The sequence below is a fragment of the Coccinella septempunctata genome, chromosome 3 (assembly GCF_907165205.1).
Source record: "Coccinella septempunctata chromosome 3, icCocSept1.1, whole genome shotgun sequence".
Taxonomy (NCBI): domain Eukaryota; kingdom Metazoa; phylum Arthropoda; class Insecta; order Coleoptera; family Coccinellidae; genus Coccinella; species Coccinella septempunctata.
The window spans coordinates 19,562,793-19,586,539 of record NC_058191.1 but is presented as its reverse complement, the minus strand read 5'-3'; the positions used below and the strand labels follow the sequence as shown (position 1 = coordinate 19,586,539).

Sequence of the window (23,747 nt, the reverse complement as noted above, 5' to 3'; positions counted from 1 at the left end):
CCTGGAAAAAATGATATCTTAATAGTAACCTTCCAAAGCAATTTTCCATGTCGTTGTGATTTGGTCACTATTAAATAAGTTGATCAATCCACTATTTTTTTCAGTTCAACTCAAATATTTTCCATTAGGGCGAAGCATTAGCAAACACAAAACTGTAGGCCTAGAATTTATATGGTTAATGAAATGAAACGAATTACATAACCCATAAATTTTGAGTATTAAGAGCCTCGTACTGTCCAAACATACCTTGAATATTCACTCAGATCTATATTGGCTGGTTCGTCTGCACAAGAACCTCCTTCATTCAGCTTATTCAATATTTTGTCCCTCAATCTTTCCTGGAAATCGAAAATCTTCTGTGGTTGATGAACCTTTGTAGATAATTTTCACATAGAAACAGTGTTTTATGAAAATTCAGCACTCAATTTCGTGAATCTATTTTTTAAACGAAAACATTGTTTGTGCAAATTTTATTGGTACTGTACAACGAATGCTATAGCCAACAAAATTATGACATTAAGAATTGTGAGTATAACATGAAATTTAATACTTGCATTCCATTTCTGCAACGTAACCGGCAAAGATTGTACGGATTTGTTTTTTCTAGTTATGAGAACGGTTGAATGAGAAGTATTCAATCGTGATCCTAATATTTTTATTTTTTGACGACATATTTCATCAAGACTCTTTGTGGTTCTTTTGATCCGTACCTTTTTAGGTTCCTCATCGTAGAAGTCCAAGAGGGTCTGACAGAAACTCTTTCCCATTTGCTCGTAGTCCTGAGCGGAGAAGTGGGTTGCGCTTCTTGATCCAAGAGTGGAACCTGCAAACGAGGCTTCCAGAGTGTAACTGTTGGTGATGCCCATCATCCACATCACTATTCTGCCAGTGCCTTCTTTAGTCTTCTGCACCTTGAAGGAACAATCTTCAAACGAGAACTGTAAAACAAAACTCATTTATTACTTGACCATTGAAATTAAAATGTAACATAAGTTTATAAACATTGCATTCGCGTTTCAAAACCTTATCTTCGAAGTATTTCCTTGAGTTTGTCACTCTTTTACAGTATTTCAACTCAAATTAGAAATGCAGATAATTCTAGGTGAGAACGATGGAGTTTAATAATTAATTGTGCAGTAAACTTTAAAATAGGCGTCTGCAAATTACAGTGACCCCATACCATCCTCAATCTTATCCTACCTGAAGTGTGGAAAGATGGTTCGCTTACTTAGAAAACATGCTGTCACATAAAAGGTTTCGTGTATTTGTTGATGATAACAGTAGTAATTTCAAAACTTTGAATAACGGTCTTCCACAAGGATCAGTTTTAGCACCTCTTCTTTTAAATTTATATCTGTGTGATACCCCTAAGACTTCTTCTAAGAAATTTATATACGCTGATGATATGGCCCTCGCATTTATATGCTTGGAGAATAATCTATCTACAGATTTAGAAATTCTGAGGAATTGCTTTTTCGAGTGGTGTTCGCGTCCTAACCCAAATAAAACCAAGGTTTCGTGTTTCCATTTGAATAATCATCAAAATATAGAAAATTGAGTGTAGTTTTCGGTAATTCTTTTTTGGATCATAACTTCAATCCTAAATATCTAGGAGTTAAGTTGGAATCCTCACTGAATTTCCAAGCCCATTCGGAAAATTTGCGTCTGAAGTTAAAAACTAGGAATAATGTCCTTTATAAACTAGTTGGTACTTCATGGGGTGCTGATGCAGCTACTCTTCGAATGGCAGGCTTAGCTTTGTTTTATTTGGCTGCTGAATATTGTTGCCCCGTTTGGGTGAATAGTTCTCATGAGCAAAAAATTGATTAACTGCTGAACCTTTCCATGACAACTATAACTGAAACTATCAGATCTTCACCTATTTAATGCTAATCAGTTCTTTCAAACATTGTATCGCCTTATATTCGTCGACAAACTGCGGTTATGAATTCCTGGAACACAGAATACACCCGTGATTTACTTTATATTCCTGGAATATTCTAATCCTATCCCGATTCGTTTCCAATTCTATCCTTCATTCCAGAAAATACGATTCCAAGACTGAAGTCGCGTAAACCTTTATGGTCCTACTCTCTTCTTAATTCAAATATAATCCTTTGGCAGTCTGAATGGAATACGGACACTTTTTTAAACAAAGAATTAGTTACAGATCCCTCGAGTAGAGTTCCTGGTTTTGATCTTCTCAGAAAAATATAGTGTATTCTGAATCGTATAAGAACCGACGTTGCAATAGTATACTTTTCAGGTGGAATTCAGTTGAAAGCCCTAGTTGTGAATGCGGGGAACCAGAAGAAACCATAAATGATCTGGTTAATCGTTGTCCGATTTATAAGTTTCAAGATGGTATGTATAGCCATACATACAGTTTCCGATTTTTTATTAAATTGGGTTGTCAATTTTAGGTCAATCTGTCATATTGAATCTAATTCTATTATTTCATCTTTTTCTGCTTTTGTTTTCTCTCTATTTCAGATAGAAGTTTCTGGTATCTTGGAGAAGACTTTCTGGATTTTCCTTTTTGTTGATGAAAGGATCAATTTTTGCAATGAGAGATGCCCTTCAATATAAAATATTTCAGCTTATTTCGTGAGCAATTTCATTTTTTACAATCCACTACACTCACGGTAAGAAAGGGTTTTTTTCAATGAGGTTCTTCCGTAAGCTCTTGTGTCATACACCAAATTGTATGGTATTCTGTTTATGCTAACCTCTGCTAAAACTGTATCCCAGTCAACCAGTTTCAGTCACAGGGAAGTTGTTGGGAATTACCACTGTGGAAATGCGACTTCACAATGTTGATTTAAAAAAAGGCCACCAGTACTTACTGGAGAGTGCTTAATGTCCGCAACATCGCATATCGCGGGTAATTACCCAGTACATCACATAGTAGGTGTAAAAAAAGCACCATAGACAGCAACATTGCGACTTCTCATTTTTGTGGTTTATGGAACGATTATTTTGACAGACTAAACTACCAAAGTGTATCCTCTATTGAAGTTATATTCATGTTCACTTTGATAATTACCATCGTGGCAATCAATTTGCACTCTATATTCGAGGCGTTCCGAGCAAAAGTGACCCAAGCTACAATTTTTCTGAAATTGAAATAACAGTAAGAACTGCCTAAAAATGAATCAAAATTTTATTTACTCGTAAACTCAAATTCAGAAAAATTGTAGCTTGGGACTCTTCAGCTCTGAACGCCTCATTTTTACCCTGTGTTTACTCTTACCTACATATATTTCGCATTCTGCTCTCATCCTCAAAAGGGAAATTGAACAACTATATGAATTACTGATATCTTTTTATTCGAGATTAATATGTTTCATACAAATCCAAATATATAAAATAAAGAACGTATATCTTGTTTTAAATCTTCATTCCACTTCAGGAACGGCATGGTCCAGCTGAAGAAGAAAAAATCAGAGCTGTATTGATAGTAATAAATTGAGTGTCATGAAAAATCTAACAACAGTAAAAGGTGATTTTTTCCAGCACAGTATCTAAAATAATAATTTGAAGTTCTATCGATGATTCAAATCAATTCCAAGTTTGATTTTGAAGGTTGTGAATGTTACTTATGACTTAATAATCACCTACGTCAATATTCATTAATCACCCCGTACCTCCGAAATTGATAGCCTTAGATACAAAATAAGTAAAGTTTTCTGAAAGGCCTGGATGACCTACATTCACCAATTGGCTATGGCCAACGACTCATGAAACACCCTGTATATATAGTATGGGGGTTACAGTTCACTGCGACCTTAAGATCTATTGTGCCTCCTAACAGAGCTGTTCTCATTGCGCCCTCTACAGCTCGCCTTCCAGTTCCAGAGATCTGATGAAATCCAATATCTGGGACGGCTTCAATCAGGATAATTCCCCACTCCTACAAGTTTCCTGTCCAAAGCACTCTTTCCTTTGGTTTGCAATGGCATAGCATTCCGTAACCAGGTGAATAGGAGTTTCTTCCTCCTCCCTACAGAATATACACTCGTCAGTATCCAACGAACCAATGCTCAACAGATGTTTCTTAAGGCGACAATGTGAGAAAGCCAGTGAGTAGGTGTATGTTTTTGGTTCTTACTGAGATCCAGATATTTTTTGAATCTAACAAGGAACTTTTTGGAGTGATCCATCCCTGGGAGATTCCGCCATAGTGTTTCCCTTTCGGCTTTCTCCTTCTTGTAGGTGCATTTTCCTATACCACATAAGGGTTCTGGGCCAGTTAGTGGCGTTTGTGCGCTCTCTCTGGCAAGTATATTGGCTTTCTTGTTTCCTACGATTCTCGAATTACCGGGAACCCAGGTTGAAGAGACCTTATTTTTCTTGCCTAACTCATTGAGTTTGTTCCGGCACTCCCAAATCAGCTTAGATTCAATGACATAGCAGCTCAGGGCTTTTACGGCAGCTTGACTATCTGTATAAATAGCTATATCACACTTGTGATAGTTTCTTTCTAGATTTACGTTTAGACATCTTTCGATTGCCAGTATTTCTGTTTGAAGGACGCTTGTACAGGAAGGATAGTGCACACTTGGTACTTGCCCCGTAAATGCTAGCGCCAGCTCCTGTAGCGGTTTTGGAACCATCTGTATACCATATTATTGTATTTTCTTCAAGATTGTAGTCAGTGTATTCCGGTTCCCAATCTTTCTTTCACTTAGCATTGTACTGAAGTTTTTTCTCAATGGGGAGGGGAGATATTACCCCTTCCTGAGGTGTTCCACGGGTAGCTTCGACAAAGACGGTTTCCTCACCGATCGATGTCTCAGCTATTCCCGTCGTTAACACCTCGTACATCCACTTTAAAATGATATCATTCAGTCCTCGCCTCTTGAATGCATCTATGACAGAAACGTGTGTTGTCAAAGACCCCAGATACACCCAGGAAGGCACACATAGCGATTTCTTTTTTATTCAGAGTTCTCTGGATGACTTCAGTCAGCAGATACGGGGCGGTTTCCGTTGAAGAATCAATGTAACCATACCATCCCAATTGTAGTTTTTCATTAATATTCTATGACAGTATCTTTTCATACATGTTCTATAAGCAATCAGCAGTTCTGTCTTTTAATATTGTCTTGAAATATGCTGTCATAATATAGGTCAAAACATTTAAAACGTAGTATAAATTTTTGGTATATATCTTAAACCAATATTTTTGGCCTCTCCACTGTTATATCTTGAACCGAGGTGAATGAGAAATACGCAACAATCATTCTATAAATACCATTCAAATAGAAATTATTAGCTCAACAATCAAAAATATATTGATATATAATGAAATTATTATAGGGTACAAATGAGTTGAGATAAATCTATATAACTCAATGCAAAGGAAAATAAAATAATTCACCATCCTGAAAACAGAAAGTAACAAAACAAATGAATGATCTCTCCAATGAAAAAAAAAACAAAAAAAAAAAATATTTTGGCCAGTCATCATCCACACCTCCACGCATCCCACCTATTCTTGAAGATGTTCACACTGGAAGCGTTCACTATCTCGGAGGGTAGTCCATTCCAAAGCAGGAATACTCTGTTCGATATGAAATACTCCCGTCCTCGGGTGAAAAATTGCTCTCTCTTTAATTTATAGTTGTGTTCCCTCAGTTGATTTCTATTGAATGTGAAAAGCGAAGATGAATCCACTCCAAAGAACCCTCTTATAGCTCTAAAAGCAGTGATCATGTCACCCCTAAGTTTTCGGTCTGTGAATGTGTCCAATTTCATCATGGAAAACCGTTCTTCATAACTTGGTCTTATGTTACCAAAAGGAATCCGGGTCGCCCTCCGCTGCACCTGCTCCAACAGGAGTTCATTTTGCTTGAAAGTAGGATGCCACTACGATCCAGCGAACTCTAGTATCGGACGTATGTGAGTCTTATATAGTAGAGACAGGGTCTAGCAGCTACACCGATCGAAGCATCTTTGAATCATGTACAGGGATTTCTTGGCCTTGGTTGAACAATGCAATATATGTGAGCTCTATGTTAGGTTACTATCCACTACAACACCCAAATAATTATGTGAGTCGCAAGATTCTATCGGATATCCATTGAAATAATACTGTATTCTGGGGTTGTTTCGACCAAGATGTAACACTCGACACTTCGCTAGATTGAGGGGTAACATCCATTCTTTGGTCCAAGTCAATATGGCATTACAATCATTTTGTAGGACACCACCAAATTTAATCGGATCATTAAAAAATTTCATGTCATCGGTATAGCAAGCACTAGTGGACGATATCAAGCTTGGCAACTCAGAGACGTACATCAGAAACAGTAGAGGGCCCGAAACTGAGCCTTGAAGAACACCACTCGAAGCTGGCCTGAATGAAGAGCGCGCAGCACCAACCTTGACCGAAAAGGAACGCCCGCAGAGAAATGCCTCCAACCAGCTTAGTAGACGGCAACGAATACCAAAGTGTTCCATTTTATGAAGTAACCGTTTAATCGGCACCCTGTCAAATACGCTGGAAAATCCAGATAGATAACCTCTACCGGATTCTTACGATGTAATTGAACAGTCCAAGTATCAACACATGTCAGAGTAGATTAGAACCATGCTGTTCTATAGGAATAACCGAGGTTGTCAGCAGGAATTCCAGAAGTTCTGAGGAGATGATTCTCTCGAGAATCTTCAGCACTGCAGAAGTTGAACTGATTGGTCTATAATTCCGACGACAATGCTTATCTCCTCTTTTAAAAATAGGAGTTACAGAAGAGTAAGACCAAGACTTTGGCAGAGTTCCGGTTGAGAGTGAGAGCTTGAAGATTCTAGCCAATGGAGAACTGATAAATGGAGCACATAACTTGAGGAAAGTAGACGTGAGATCATCAAGACCTGGAGACTTGTCCGCATCAAGACTGAGCAGATGCCCCTCCACAATTCCCTCATTCATCTCTATTTCATTTAAACTGTGACAATTTCTTGGTGCTCTCACTCGAGGCAAAGGAGTATTCGGTTCACTCGAAAAGTGTTCAGAAAACGTTTCTGCGAAGATCTCTGCTATTCTCTCGTGATCAGTCAGCAGAGTGTCGTTTTCACGTAGTGCTGGCAAAGATGTGGTTGAGTCGAGTTGTTTTCGAACATACTTATAAAATGTGTTCTTTTTTTGCCTGTGTTAGTTTCTGCTCGAAAGATCTTTTGGCTTCGCGAATTGTTTAGGAGAGGTAGTTTGAATACTTTCGATGATTTATAAAATCATGGGTTGCATGACTCCGTCTGTAGGGCTGCCACAACCTCTTCTTGAGCCGGATCATTTCAAGAATTCTGCCGTGAATCCATGTTTTTTTGTGATTAGACTTAATGACTTTTTAAGTTGTGCACCTGCCAACAATATCTCTGGGAGTATTTGTTTAACCTCCTCGTAGTCGGTGAACTTAACCCTCCTCTCCCGAACCGCTGTTCTCTCACACGTAAGGAATTGAATTTTAGTCGACACAACAAGGTGATCAGATTTTCCCACTGGTGGATGCTACTGTACGTCGGATAATAGTTCAGCATCATCAACAAGTATCAGATCTGGTGTAGTTGGGGTCTCATTGATTCTGAATCTGGTTGCTTCATTGACAACTTGATTAAAGTTACTTCTGTTTAACATATCAACAAAGCGAAAAGCGGGAGAGCCATGTGAAGGCAGATTCTCCAGAGGCCACTCGCGAATATCGCCGAAATTGAAGTCACCAGTAATTATCACGTTTTTCCTATTTAAAGACATATTTTCTGAATATTCAAACATCAGTTGATCATATATAGAAGCGCGTGGACGATAGATGTAGGCTACACTAAGGCCCAGTTTCACAATGTATGGTTAACCTAAAGTTATGTAGTGACCAGTGGTTAAATAAAAAATTCGGTTTCACAAAGTGTGGTTCATAGTTTGACCTAAAGTTAATTTGTGGTTGAGTTAACCCTGGAAATTTCATGAGTTAACTCAGAGTTTCCTGGACATAGAATTTTCGTGACGATGAATTTCAATAGACAACATATTTTGAGTTCTGTCAGAGACAGTTCAGAATTTCTTCGAGATTACTAGTTGGAAAGCGTTGTGTTTGTATTAGTTCATTATAAGTTATTATTTTCGAGCATCATGGACGATTATGATGTCAATGCTTAGAGTAGCGATGAGGAAGTAGCGAGACCTAGAATATTTGGAGCTAGGAGGAATTATTTTGAAGAATATGACGACCTGGATTTCTTCTGTAGGTTCAGACTTCGGAAAAGTACCGTAGAAAATATTTTATACCATAGATTGATGACTTAATTAGGCACCCTACTAAAAGGTTAGATCCTTGTGCTTCTTTATGTAAATATCAATAACATGCTAAATATTATAGGAATGAATGTTTATCGGAAGGAACCGAGCACGCATAAGCAGAAGAAGGAGTTATTGGAGAAGACTAACATTGAGACCCGCTCGAAACTGAAAAAATAAGTGTCCTAATGGACCCGTTTATAAGAGACTATGAAGTGGTGGATAAACGGGCTATTGAAATAGGACAGGCAAGTGATTTCAATGCGTTGAAGATCTTTCATACTAATATAAGAAGCATCAATAAAAATGTCGATGAGCTATATATCTATCTGAGTCAGCTGAAAGGAACATTCGACGTGATTGTTCTGACGGAAACTTTTAAAAACCTGATGCTTGTGTGTACGGTATAAGTGGGTATGACACGCTTTATAATGAATCCAATTTCAATAAGAATGACGGAGTTATTGTTTTCGTCAGAAATAACTTAAAATATAAAGAGGCGAACCTTGAACTGGGTAACATGAAAATCTTAGAACTTGAGGTGGAGAGAGACAACAGAAAGATAATTATCACCTCGATATATCGGCCTCCTAGTTTGAACATACAGGAATTCAATGAAAATTTTTGCAGTTATCTCGAAAATGTTGGACACGGTGATTGCCATGTTATTACTGGAGACATTAATATCGATTTGCTATCAAATGCAGAATATGTGGAAGATTACAAAAATAATTTAGCATACTTTGGTAATACATCATACGTGAATACCATAACTAGACCGGACAGCCTGTCGTGCCTGGATCATTTTTTTTGTGAAGACTAAACTGCCTACAAACAAGATAAAATCTTTCGTATTTCATGACAAAATAAGTGACAATCGACCCAACGTTTTGATTCTAGAATTAGATTATTTGAGTGAAAAAAAGTCCAAAAATCTGAAACAAGGAAATTCCTAAATCTTATATATTTGATATCGGAAAGATTTGTCGATATGCTGAGATACTACTTCGCTAAGAATACCTGCGAAATAAAAAAGAAGAAGGTCGAAAAATCGAGGAAGCGATGGATTACGAAAGGGCTATTAACATCCATAAAAGAAAAAATAATCTCTATGGGATTTTACTCACTGATCCCTATAATAAAGAATTAAAAACTACATATAACAACTATAGAAATAAGCTACGAAAACTCGTTGAAGATGCAAAAATGTTATTCTACCAAAGGGAAATTGAAAGAAGTAAGAATAAGACGCAAACACTTTGGCACTGCGTTAATGAGGCTTGCAACAAGATTAGTTCTGGAACATCTATTGACAGGATCCAGGTGCAAGATAAGGTTGTCACTGACAAACAGGAAATTGCCGCCACGTTCAATCGATACTTCAGTCAAGTAGGACAAAAGCTCTCAAGTCATATCGCAGCACCCCTAGAATATAAGGAAAAAATTGACAGAAACAATAATTGTATGTTTTTATACCCAACGAACACCGAAGAAGTACGCAACACGATAGCTGAGTTGAAACCTTATAAGAGCCCTGGTAAAGATGGAATAAGAACAAATGACTTGAGAAATATAGCAGATTTGATAGCTCTTCCTCTCACACATACATATAATTAATCGTTGCTTTGAAGAAGGAATTTTTCCCGATATTTTTAAGATAGTCATTGTCAAACCAATTTACGAAAGTGGAGATAAAACAAAATTGGAAAACTATAGACCCATATCACTGATCTCGAATATTGGTAAAATAGTGGAAAAAATTATTAAAAAACGGATTACTAAGCTTCTGAATAAGAACAAAATACTATCGGAGAAACAGTACGGATTCAGGGATGGTACTTCAACAGAAGATGCATTTTATGAATGGACATCACGTATCTATGAGTCGGTGGACGCTTCCAGGCCGGCGTTGTGCATTTTCGTAGATCTTTCGAAGGCCTTCGATACGGTATGTCACGGAAGGCTTTTGGAGAGGCTGGAGGTTGTGGGTGTGCGAGTCAAGGCATACGACATTTTTCGATCCTAACTGTCGAATCGCAAGCAGATGGTGGATGTGGAGGGAGAGCTAAGTGACTTATCGTCGGTAGCTTACGGTGTACCGCAGGGAACAGTATTGGGTCCTATATTGTTCACCATCTACATCAACAATTTGTTGACACTGGACACAGAGGGAATTGTTCTCAGTTTCGCGGACGACACAGCAATTCTTTATAGCGCGGAAACGTGGCAGGGGCTGAAGACAAAGTCAGAAAGGGACTTCAAAAAGATTGTGGAATGGTTTAGATGCAGTAAGTTGACTGTCAATTTAGAAAAGACCAAATACCTTCCATTCACCAACTACAGCAGCAAACTGCCGGACATGGGGGCATTGCAGATAGACCCAACCATTTCGGTACCGGAGGCTTCATCAGTAAAATACCTGGGTTTGATTATCGATCCGCATATGAGATGGGATAAAGCTACGTGTTTTTTTGCCAAGATTTAAAATCTTGAGGGAATATCTTGAAACGCCCCATTTAATGATGGTGTATAATGGTCTTGTACAGAGTTTGCTCGTCTATGGACTCCTGGGATGGGGTGGCGTTAGTGATTGCTATGTTCGTGGGCTAAAAGTAATCCAGAAGAGAATTTTGAAAACCATTTTCGGTAGGGAGCAAAGGTACCCGAGTGAAGTTCTGTTTGAGGAGTCTGGGGTGCTGTATGTGCGGCAGCTGTATTGCAAGAGGTTGTTGTTAAGTGTGTGGGGTCGCAAAATTGAGGTGGAACATATACGTCATTCATACAACACCCGGGGAAGGGATGCTAGAATATTGATTCCTAGATGTTCGAAAACCATCGGACAGAAGCATGGCACATTTTTGGGTCCGAAGATTTGGGGTTTACTTCCAGACATTTACAAGACGATCAGAAGTCGCAGTAGGTTCGGGACCGAGGTGAAGAAGTGGCTGAGAGAGTGCGATGGGGAGGTTTACAAGTCGATGTTTGGTTGACTCGGATGGGGTCTGTGGTTCCTGGCTTTGATGCTGAGTATGCCTGTCGTGATATCCTTTCTGTTCTTTTTTTCTTCTCGATGTTTATTTCATGTTTTTTTTTTTGCGTATCAGTTGTATACCTATTTGTATGGAATTTGTTCGTACGGCTTTATCACGCACAAGCAATTTGCTTCAGTGATGCCACGTTTATTCTTGTACCTTACACCTTGGTTATTCATTGTGTGATTTTTTGAATAAACATTATTAGTATTATTATTATTATCGCCTAGAAAGCAGTTGCTCCTAGCTCTGAATTTGTATGCAAGTGGATCATTCTTAAGAAATACTGGTGATTTTGAAGGTTTGAGGAAGGCTACAGCGTCAAGAACTATAAGAAGAGTTACTGAAGCCATTGCATCATTAAGACCTTATTATATACATATGCCACATGATGATGAAATAGGAGTAGTAAGGCGAAAATATTATGGTATTGCTCGTTTCCCGAGGTGTATTGGAGCGATAGATTGTACACATGTGAAAATACAATCTCCCGGTGGCGATAATGCTGAGATATTCAGAAATCTAAAACAATTTTTTCACTGAATGTTCAATCAGTGGCAGACGCAGATCATGATTCACACATATTCAGAAATTCTGTTTTGTGTGAAAGGTTTGAAAGAGGTGAATTTGGGGAACTCTAGTATCGGACGTATGTGAGTCTTATATAGTAAAGACAGGGTCTGGAAGCTACACCGATCGAAGCATCGTTGAATCATGTAAAGGGATTTCTTGGCCTTGGTTGTACAATGCAATATATGTGGGCTCCATGGTAGGTTACTATCCACTACAACATCCAAATCATTATGCGAGTCGCAAGATTCTATCGGATATCCATTGAAATAATACTGTATTCTGGGGTTGTTTCGACCAAGATGTAACACTCGACACTTCGCTAGATGGAGGGAAAACATCCATTCTTGGAGCAATAGATTGTACACATGTGAAAATACAATCTCCCGGTGGCGATAATGCTGAGATATTCAGAAATCAAAAACAATTTTTTCCACTGAATGTTCAATCAGTGGCAGACGCAGATCTAAAATTTAGAGACATAGTGGTAAGATGGCCTGGTTAAGCCCATGATTCACACATATTCAGAAATTCTGTTTTGTGTGAAAGGTTTGAAAGAGGTGAATTTGGGGATAACCTAATTATAGAAGACAGTGGGTATCCTGTGAAGCCTTATTCAATTACTTTTTTACGCGCAGTCCTTGTTCAATGAATCCCTGATCAGAACAAGAAATACAGTGGAAAGGAAATATGGAATTTGGAATCGAAGATTCCCCGCTCTCTCAATGGGGATACGGATTAAAAGTATAGATACTATACAGGCAATTATTGTGTCTACAGCTATTTTACATAACAAAACTTGTAAAGAAAATGATGAACTGCCTCCTCCAAGAGGAGAAGAAGAGGCAATAAATTTTGTTGATTTACCTCCTCTAGTGGATCAAGACTTATGGTCTAATAATAGAACTATTATTGTATTAAATAATTGATCGTTTGGAATTTTGTAAACCTAATTTATTCAGTCAAATATAATAAAACGTTTCGGGTTCGGGCCCTTTTTCAATCTAAAAACAAATATCAAAAACACAGTTACATATACAATTATTCGAGATAGAGATCTGTCACCTTTATTTTAACAATTTCAAGTCTTCTGCTTGTGGTGCATGTGTCCTCATTCTTCATTTTGTAACATAATGTGGTGCTAAGTCAATGAATTGTCAAGTTGGTGTCGTCGCTGTCTTCTTTATAATCGTTTATATTATATAAACGATTATAAAGAAGACAGCGGAAAACGACAACGAAAGAAGAAGAAGAGTGACAACGACACCAACTTGACAATTCATTGACTTAGCACCACATTATGTTACAAAATGAAGAATGAGGACACATGCACCACAAGCAGAAGACTTGAAATTGTTAAAATAAAGGTGACAGATCTCTATCTCGAATAATTGTATATGTAACTGTGTTTTTGATATTTGTTTTTAGATTGAAAAAGGGCCCGAACCCGAAACGTTTTATTATATTTGACTGAATAAATTAGGTTTACAAAATTCCAAACGATCAATTATTTAATACAATAATAAACTAATGGAATAAATATACCAACAAACAAAATAATAGAACAAGACTGAATTTCATAAATAGTTGTTTTGCAAATTTGCATTAGCGTGATGAAAATAGAATTCCTGAAATAGATCAAAGGGTTTTAATTGAAATTCTAATTATCAATAAAAATAGGCTTTTCATCAATTGTTGAAGAACACACGTCATAGATAGATCTTTTGTTAATAATAATGTTGTGAGCAATCTCACTAAATTGTTATTAGAATAATTTTTATGTTCTGTGACCTAACCAATTATATTCATATATAGTTCTATGATAGAACATTCTAGAATAATGAGGTTAAAACGAGGTACACGTTATTATGTTAAGTAAGAAATAGTCATTGTATTGTATCCAAAATTTAAGTACTGAAGAAGTAATAAACCAGGAGAAGTTTGTCTGACTTTTATTCTAACAGTGGTAGCAGAGCGTGGTTGTGGAAAATGACTACGAAGGAAAAATACAACCTAACCCCATTCTCTGGAAATAACTTTTCAGCATAGGAGTTTCGAATTAAAAGTATCCTGCGGGACAATGGAGTTGTAGAAGCAGTTCTCAATAAAGATTACAGTCAGACTGAAGACAATGAAAGCGGGGAAGCCAAAGCCCAAGCCATTATAATTGGAGGAGTAGCAGACACACATTTGGAATACATAAGAAACATGGAAAGTGCTTATGATATGTTTTATAATTTGGAGCGAATATTCAAACAAAAGGGAGTACGCAGCAGACTATTCATTCGACGAAGTTTAAATGAAATCAAATTCAATGAGAGGGAATCATTGCAGAACCATTTCGTCAAACTGGATGAACTATTTTCACAACTACAAGACTCTGGGGGTGAAATAAGCGAAGAAGAAAAAATAAATTACATTCTAATGTCAATGCCCAGAAGTTACGAAGCAGTAGTCACTGCCATAGAAACCCAGCCCCATCTAGAATTAGGGTTTGTCAAAAACAGACTATTAGGTGAAGAGGAGAAAAGAACAAAACCGGTAGCTGAAACATCCAGTTCATTAAATTATGCCTTTTCATGTTATATATGTGGAAAACGAGGGCACAAAAAATTCCAATGCAGATATAGAAATAAACCTGACAATACTTACCAAGGACGTGGCGACAGAAACTAGAACACTACCCAAGGTTCAACAAGAAACACAAATGAGAACTGGCGAGGTCAGAATTCGAATACATATGGTAGAAATAGGTTCCAGAATCAGTCGAGAGGAGATTATGCAGCCACAGCTGACAGCAAGGACGATAAAGCAAAGGTGGTATTTATGACAGACACAGGATCAGGTGAGCCATGTGAAAATTCTTACTTGGCTGAAAATAATTTAACCTGGTGTGTTGACTCTGGGTGCTCTGATCATCTAGTGAGTGACTTAAATGCTTTTTCTGACTATAATGAGTTCAAAATTCCTAAAAGAATTTCTGTAGCTAAAGGAGATGTTTATTTAGAGGCTAAAGGCATAGGAAATATTGATGCATTTAGTTTTGTTAAAAATAGGAGAATTCCATGTAAAATTAAGAATGTATATTATTGTCCTGATGTTAAAAAGAATCTTATGTCTGTTTCAAAACTTGAAAATAATGGTTTAAAGGTAGTATCTGCAAATAATGAAGTACAAGCGTCAATCAAAGATAGAGAAGTTATGATAGGAAAAAAGGAAGGTTCTTTATACTTAGTTAAAATGGAAATAGATAGGTAATTTAGCAAATTACACAGTTCACAACTCATTAAATTATAGAGATTATTTAGTCAATTTGTGGCATAGGCGTCTGGGACATTTAGGCTTACAAAATTTAAAAGTTTTAAGTAGAAGTGGTCTGGCGGAAGGTATGAATAAATTAGATGAATTAGACAATATAAATGTCGAAAGATTAGCATGTATTATGGGAAAAATGACAAGGCAGCCATTTAATGGAAAGGGATATAGAGCAAATAAACCTTTAGAGGTAGTTCACACTGACGTATGTGGACCCATTTCTCCGACAACTTGGGATGGTTTTCGTTATTTTGTAACATTCTTAGATGATTATTCTCATATGGTCATAATATATCTGCTGAAAAATAAATTTGAGGTTTTCGAAAAGTTTAGAGAATATGAAGCTTACGCTACAAACCATTTTGGGACAAATATTTTAAACTTAAGATTAGATAATGGATGAGAGTACACTTCAAATGAGATGAAGACCTTTTGTAGAAATAAGGGTATAAGGTTGAAGTATACAGGGTCTTTCACGAGGAACCTCACCCATATTTATACGAAAAACTACTGAACGTATTTTCATGAAATTCAGCACTTATAAGTATTTCACGATGCTGATGAAATCTAAAATATTTTCAAGGCATGAGCACCTCCGGTTTTTCCGGAAATAACGTCAACTTCCGTTTTTCGAATTAGAACACCATTTTTTTATTGCAGAAATAGATTCCTTAGAAAATTTCAAGTTATTTTGATGTAACATTTTTCAGTTTTGGTTGAAAAATTCTCTCTGAGCGGGAAAATTCGAAAAAAAAATTGAAAATAGAGCTCCGCTGAAACAAGAATAACTTCGAGGTTTTTGGATGGAAAATTTTCATTTTTGGGATTTTACAAGATGTAAGATTGATGTATCCACTTTTAAAATCGAAATCGCGATTCATGATACAGGGGGTGAAAAAATCGCTTTCAAAGTTAGGGATGACAAAATCGTGAAAAATCAATTTTTTCAAATTAGAACCTCATTTTTTTATGGCAGATATTGAATCTACGTTAAAAAATAATGTCAGTGTATGCATCACACCCTTGCCCTAAAATGGATATTTTCTGAGTTATTCACAAAAAACTGTTTTTCGTCTTGAATTTTCAGCTATTTCTTTTCCCTTCACGCCAAAAAGATGAAATTTTCAGGAACTGTTTTTTGAACCATGCTGTAGATTTTTCACCCCTTCTTGAAACCGACTTCAAGTTACTATTAGGAGAACCATGGCAAACTCTCACAGTTATAACTAGAGAAGATGCTCAAAGTTTTGACCGTTAATTTATAGACATTTATTTATACGTCTCAGGAATGCTTCGTGCGTTGCTCTTCTTATTTCATCGGGAGGAAGAGATCTGCAAAAGTGTTTAAAAACCAAATTGAGTTTCAAAACTATCTAAATCTAAAAATCTAAACAAACCTGAACGCATTTCTGACTCGTTCTATGCAGTCCTCTTTATCAGTCAGGGGAGTGGAGTAGACAATATTTTTTATCCTACCCCAAACATAATAGTCTAAAGGAGTTAAATCGGGAGAACGTGGTGGCTAAAGATGTGGACCATTGTTCGCCAACCATCGATCTTCAAATAGCCTGTAGAGGATATTTGACACATTGAGTGAATTGTGTGGAGGCGCGCCATCTTGTTGATACCATAAGTCATTATGGTTCTGTACTAGCGGCTCATTTATTTGAGTCAATGTGTCAGAATATCTATCTCCTAAGGGAGAACATTCTTTAAATAATGCAAACATGTGTAGTGTTCTACATTACCAGTTAAAGTCCCATCATAAATGTGAACATCGAGAATTGCATTATTTTTGATGGCGCAAAAAACATTGAAACTCCAGGTCTCTTGAAAGTTCCATTGTCTGAAGTGGTGGTTGTTCTCTTCATCCCAATAATGACTGTTATGCCTATTGAAAGAACCATTCTTTGTGAATTTAGATTCATCTGTCCAAATTATACAGTCCAAAAAGTTTTCATTCTCTTGAAATCGAATCATCATAGCTTCGCAAAACTCTGTTCTCCTGACGAAATCAGTTTCTTTCAAATGCTGTACCCTATTGAATTTAAAAGGGTGCATTTTATGTTTTTTCGATATTCTCCAAACACTCGATTGAAATAATCCCAGATCAATCTCGGCATCTTTGAGAGAATTTTGAGGATTCACACGAAAATATGCAAGAACTGTAATTTCGTTGTTCTCATCTTCTACTACACTTTTTTCTCTGTGTATAGTTTTCTTAACGAAAGATCCGACATTTCTCAAGTTTGTCATGGTTCTGTTAATGGTATCTCTCGTTGGTCTGGGTCGGTCAGGAAACCTCTCAATGAACAGTCGAATCGTTCTATCTACAACTTTATTACATTCTCCATGAAGTAGAATGAGATTTAAATATTCATTGGTAAAATTAGGCATAGTGATCGATTTTATAACTTAATACGAATTATCACCAAATTAATAGTAAACACAAAATGCTACTGAATAGAGAGGAATTTGGCAGATGTAATTAATGATATCTATCATTAAAAAAAAAGAATGTAAAACATGGTAAGTTTTTGCATATGGTTCATAAGGAATTATTTATTTATCACTGGAGAGAAAACCGATGGCCGATTAGTTGAAATAAAAAGGTTTCAGATACAAATTCGAATCAAAATTCGACATCTATTTAGGAACAACCTGTAACTTTTTTCTCTTGCATATTAGGGTAGTAAAATCTAAAACATGGTGTAAGTAACAGTTCCTGAAAATTTCATCTTTTTGGCGTGAAGGGAAAAGAAATAGCTGAAAATTCAAGACGAAAAACAGTTTTTTGTGAATAACTCAGAAAATATCCATTTTAGGGCAAGGGTGTGATGCATACGCTCACATTATTTTTTAACGTAGATTCAATATCTGCCATAAAAAAATGGGGTTCTAATTTGAAAAAATTGATTTTTCACGATTTTGTCATCCCTAACTTTGAAAGCGATTTGTTCACCCCCTGTATCATGAATCGCGATTTCGATTTTCAAAGTGGATACCTACATCAATCTTACATCTTGAAAAATTCCAAAAATGAAAATTTTCCATCCAAAAACCTCGAAGTTATTCCTGTTTCAGCGGAGCTCTATTTTCGATTTTTTTTTCGAATTTTCCCGCTCAGAGAGAATTTTTCAACCAAAACTGAAAAATGTTACATCAAAATAACTTGAAATTTTCTAAGGAATCTATTTCTGCAATAAAAAAATGGTGTTCTAATTTGAAAAACGGAAGTTGACGTCATTTCCGGAAAAACCGGAGGTGCTCATGCCTTGAAAATATTTTAGATTTCATCAGCATCGTGAAATACTTATAAGTGCTGAATTTCATGAAAATACGTTCCCGTATAAATATGGGTGAGGTTCCTCGTGAAAAACCCTGTATAGTATCATATGAATCAGTCGAAGGTCACACTTCATGTGGAAGGTAGATGCGAGTTTCGCTCTGATGTTTACTACTCTTTAACTGTGAAGGTTCACGTTTTGAAAGTTGAAATTTATACTGAGTGATAGCTAGAAGCTGGGACTTTAGTTCCTTGTTGAAATTGAGGTATACTATCTTCAGATTTTATGGTTTGTTGATGAATTTGCTGTAAATTAATTCATCTTCCTGAAGTATGGATGTTTACATCTGTTCCTGTTCTTCGAGATACAGATAGTGGAAGGAGGACAGAAGATGGAGTGCGTGAAGTGCGGTAAATCCGCCACGTCCAGCTCACCTGTTGTTTGTTGTGATGGTTGTGCGCGGAGTGTTTGTAAACAATGTGCGAATTTGACTTCATCGGAAATCACGGTAATTGAACTGAAGGCAAAACGAGTGATGAAATTTTACTGTCAGTCCTGTTTGGAGGGTGAATCTGTCGAAATTTCTTATAGTCTAATAGAAAGTAAGAATGATATTATTGAATGCAAGAATGAAATGATATGGCTTCTGGAACAGGATATAAGAAAACTTCGGGAGGAATTGGAAAACTTGGTCATATCACCCTCAGGCCAGCAAATTACGTATGCAGAAGTCCTAGATAAGAAAATGAGCAGTGGAAGTTCCGGGAATGCATCCAAGCCTAATATCCCTTTCATTGTATGTAAACCAAAAAACAAACAGGATTGCTCCATAACAAGAAAAGAATTGGTAAATAAAGTTAATTTATCTCAGCTACCAGTCGGAATTAACACAGTGCTGAATGGAAAGGATGGTTGTGTATTGATCAGATGTAACTCAGATGGATCGACTTGTAAAATGAAGGATGAACTTATTACAAAAATGGGTGGGAATTATGTCATAGATGAAACTAAAATGCGCAAACCAAGCATAGTAATCACGTATATAGATAAAGAATTCCCTAAGGATGACATCTTAGTGGCAATTAGAAACCAGAACTCATTTCTCGATGAGACAGATAAACTTGATTTGGTTTTAGCTAAAATAAATGGAAAGAATATCTCACAATATGGAATCCTGGAGTGTAATGGCTCAGCATTCAAGAAGATGATTTCGGCTGGTAAAATATATGTTGGTCTTAGAAGATGTCCTGTTTTTGAGAATCTGAAGGTAACAAGATATTATAAATGTTATGGTTTTAATCACAAGGTTAATGACTGCAAGTATAATGGACCTACCAGGTGTTCCCAGTGTCCATCATCTCATTGCTTTAGAGACTGTAAGTCCAAAACTATTTCATGCATTAACTGTATTGAAAATAATAAAAAGTTCAAGACAGATTATAATGTCAACCATTCTGTACTTGATGCAGTTTGTCCTGTTTATAAATTGCAAATTAAGAGACTACAGGGAAGAACGGACTATAGGTCTATGAACTGATTATGAGTGGTGTTGACCGGTGTTTCGATCTTCTTGATGACATACAGGATGATATTGTAAATAGGGAGCAGATTTGTAATAGCCTGGAGTCCCTCAATAAACTTGTTAAACATGATCAAAACCTAATCATGTATGTGAATATTCGAAGCTTGAATGCTAATTTTGAGAAATTACGAACTTTAATTGGGGGACTCAGGGTTAAACCTAGTATTATAGTGTGTACTGAGACCAGGATGCTGGTCCATTATGAAACATTTCATTTGACAGGGTACAAGATTTATTATAATCACGGAGACATTAATATAACTGTCGGTGTTGTAATATATGTTGAGGATTCTATTAATGAGGTTACTAACATTGTTAGCGTTGGCAGATTGAAACTTTTGAACTCACGTGTGCAATTGATTAACAACACTAATTTGGAAATATCTGCAGTTTATAGACCCCATGACCTTCCTAAAGAGGAATTTGTAACTGAATTAAAATCATATATTGGTTCCTTGAGGAGGGTTAAAAATCATCTTCTGATTGGAGATTTCAATATCGACATTCTGAAAAATGATCATATCAGCCAGGAACATTTGAATAGCTGCTAGAAATGGGATTTGTTCCAGGCTTTCAGACAATCACAAGGCCATCTGACGAAGATTGTAACAGGGGTACTTGCATTGACAATATTTTCATTAAGGCGAGTACTATAAATTTTAAATCTATCAAATTGGCATCACTATTTAATGACCATTATCCTCTATTTATAATACTTGATAATCTCAAACACAAGTACAAAAAGAATGAATCTAAGCCAATTCACTATGGCAAATTAACGAAACTGGCATTAGAAACTAACTGGAATTCAATTGTACTGATGGATGATCCTAACCTGGCAGTTGAGTCACTTATCAGATTAATAACTGAATGTGTTAACCTTGCTAAGATCAAATTTAGGAAAAAATCGGTTCCCGCTCCACGAAGCCCTTGGATAACTGAAGGTATTTTGAGATCTTGTAGTAGAAAAGAAATGCTATATTCCATTTGGAAAATGCAACCTGAAAATCTACAACTGAAAACAGAATATAAAAGTTATGTAAAAGTTCTTGATAAGGTAATAAAAAAAGCAAAAATTATTCATGATAAAAAAGTGGTAGAAATGAACATTCATAGTTCCAAGGGTTTGTGGTCAATTATTCGTGAAAAACTTGGCAAACTGTAAAAAAGATGACTGTATTGATTTCATATATGATGAGAAAAAATCTAAAATTCAAGATCCATTTCAGATTGCTAATTGTTTTGGTAGGTATTTCGGTAATATCGGTAGACAACTTGGAGATAGTGTTCGACAGCCAAGTATGGCTCAAATTAGACTTCCCCAGCTTAATCCCCATTCTATATTCCTGTCGCCGACTGATTCGTACGAGGTAGTCAATATAATTCGAGATATGAAAATGAAGAGCGGTGGAGATGATGATATAAATGTAAAAACCGTTCTTGCTCTGGCAAACTTCATTGCTGAACCTCTTGCCCATATAATAAATTCGAGCATTGATAAAGCAATATGGCCAGATGCTTTCAAGCGAGCTACTATAAAACCAATTCATAAAACTAGAGACAAGCATAACATGTCGAATTACAGACCTATATCATTGATATCTAATCTAGCGAAAATTTTTGAAAAGATAATTTGCTCCAGGATTTCAAGCTTCATCAAAAAACATAAATTAATATCGAAAAGACAGTATGGTTTTATGGAAAAATTAGGTACCAAAGACGCTTTGAATTATTTGACTAATCTTATTTACCAAAGGCTTGATAGAAGTGCGCCAGTGGCTGTAGCTTTTTTAGACTTAGCAAAAGCTTTTGATACAGTCGATCATGAAATTTTGTTGTTTAAATTGAACAACTATGGTATTAGAGGTAGAGCTCATCAGCTTCTCAGTTCATATTTGGAAAAAAGATGTCATCGGTTGAAGTTTGATGACGTAGTGGGTGAGTATTGTGAGATGAGAGCCGGAGTTCCTCAGGGCACTGTTTTGGGGCCGTTGTTGTTTGTGTTATATGTTAGTGATATGCTGGACATTGTACCTGATGTGATTTCTTTTGCAGACGACACTGCGGTTGTGTCGACTGGTAATAGTTGGAAGGAAGTTGAGGGTAATATGAATAACTATTTGAAAGAAATAAGTGCTTGGTTGTCGTCAAACAAACTGTGTCTAAATATCGAAAAGACGGTCTATACAACATATGGTAATTACTGCAATAGTGTTCCAGATTCTTTGAATATCAGTATAAGTGGAAAACTAATAACAAGGGTGGACTCGGTCAGGTATTTGGGGATAATCTTCGATAGTAACATGAGATGGGAAAAGCATATCGAATATTTGCTAAAAAAAACAAGATACTTGGTTTTTATTTTCCACAAACTCGCAAGGATAATGCCTAGTGATGTTCTTCGAATGCTTTATTATGCACTGTTTCATGGTATTATATGTTATGGAATTGTGGCGTGGGGTGGAGCTTACTCTAACTGTCTGAATCTATTGATAAACCATCAATAAAGAATTCTAAAAATAGTTAATAAGGGTAAAATCGTTCACAACAACCCTTTGACAATGGAACAGCTTTTTTCACTGGAGTCACTAAAGTTCCATTATGATGTATTAAAGGATGAATTTGTGAATTCAAAAAGCATTACTAGGAACAAAAGTATCCAAGTGCCTATAAGATTCAGGACGGTCAGTGGTAAGAGTGGCTTTGTGAGAGCAATCAGTGTCTTTAACATGCTTCCTAATGAACTGAAGATTTTAAGTAATCGATATTCTAGGAAGATCAAATTGAAGAGATGGGTCTCGTCAAAATTGTGATTAGAATAAAATCTCGGATAAAATTCATATCATAAATTTTATTTGAACGTATATTGTAAGGATGGGGTCAAAAGTTGTATTATTGTAGCAGAAATGAATGATTTTAGGATGATGTCAAAAGTTGTATTATTGTAGCAGAAATGATTGATTGTTGAAGAGTTCATACTGTCATTTTGTGGGTTTTCATTTCAATTGATTTTTTAGTAATAATATGGAGTATTTTATTGACTTTCCACGCCGAGCTCACGTACAGGCATCTTGATTGCCTCTATGAGCTACACATGGTGTACAATGTTAACTTGTGTATTTCGGTAATAAATATATAAAATAAATAAATATAATCCAGAAATGAATGGAAAAGCAGAAAGATTAAATAGAACTCTGGTTGAAAAACCCAGAACTCTCTTAATAGACTCAAATTTACCGAAAGAAATGTGGGGAGAGGCAATCTATGTTTCAGCATATCTAACAAACCGAAGTCCAACCAGCAATATAGATAAGACTCCAATTGAACTATGGGAAGGAACAAAATCCTGATCAATTAAGAACAAAGTTGGACAGTAAGGCAAAGAAGCTTATCATGGTAGGATATGGGCCGAACAGCTCCTATAGATTATGGGATCCTGAAAGAAGAAAAATAGAAATTGGAAGAAATGTTATATTTGATGAGAACAAGTTGAATACACCAGACTCATTAGAAATAGAGAAACTCAGATATAACAGGGAAAGTAAAACAAAAGAAGGAAATAGATAGATAGATTCTTTATTTCAGATTGATTAAATTTCATGATACAAAAAATAAAAAAATGAAATAGTGTCTTATGTACATAAATAACATCACATCAAATAATCTCCCAA

General features: G+C 36.3%; 1 protein-coding gene across 2 annotated transcripts in view; it reads right to left on the bottom strand.

Annotated features, from left to right (window-relative positions):
• LOC123310584 (cytosolic carboxypeptidase 2-like) overlaps window positions 1-23,747 on the bottom strand; it is a 799,664-nt gene that overhangs the window by 309,439 nt on the left and 466,478 nt on the right. For both annotated transcript variants that reach the window (XM_044894135.1, XM_044894134.1), the window contains 2 exons: window positions 711-938; window positions 247-338 (listed from right to left, as the gene is read on the bottom strand). In XM_044894135.1, coding sequence (XP_044750070.1) covers window positions 247-338; window positions 711-938 — 320 coding nt within the window. The remainder of the gene's footprint in view (window positions 1-246; window positions 339-710; window positions 939-23,747) is intronic.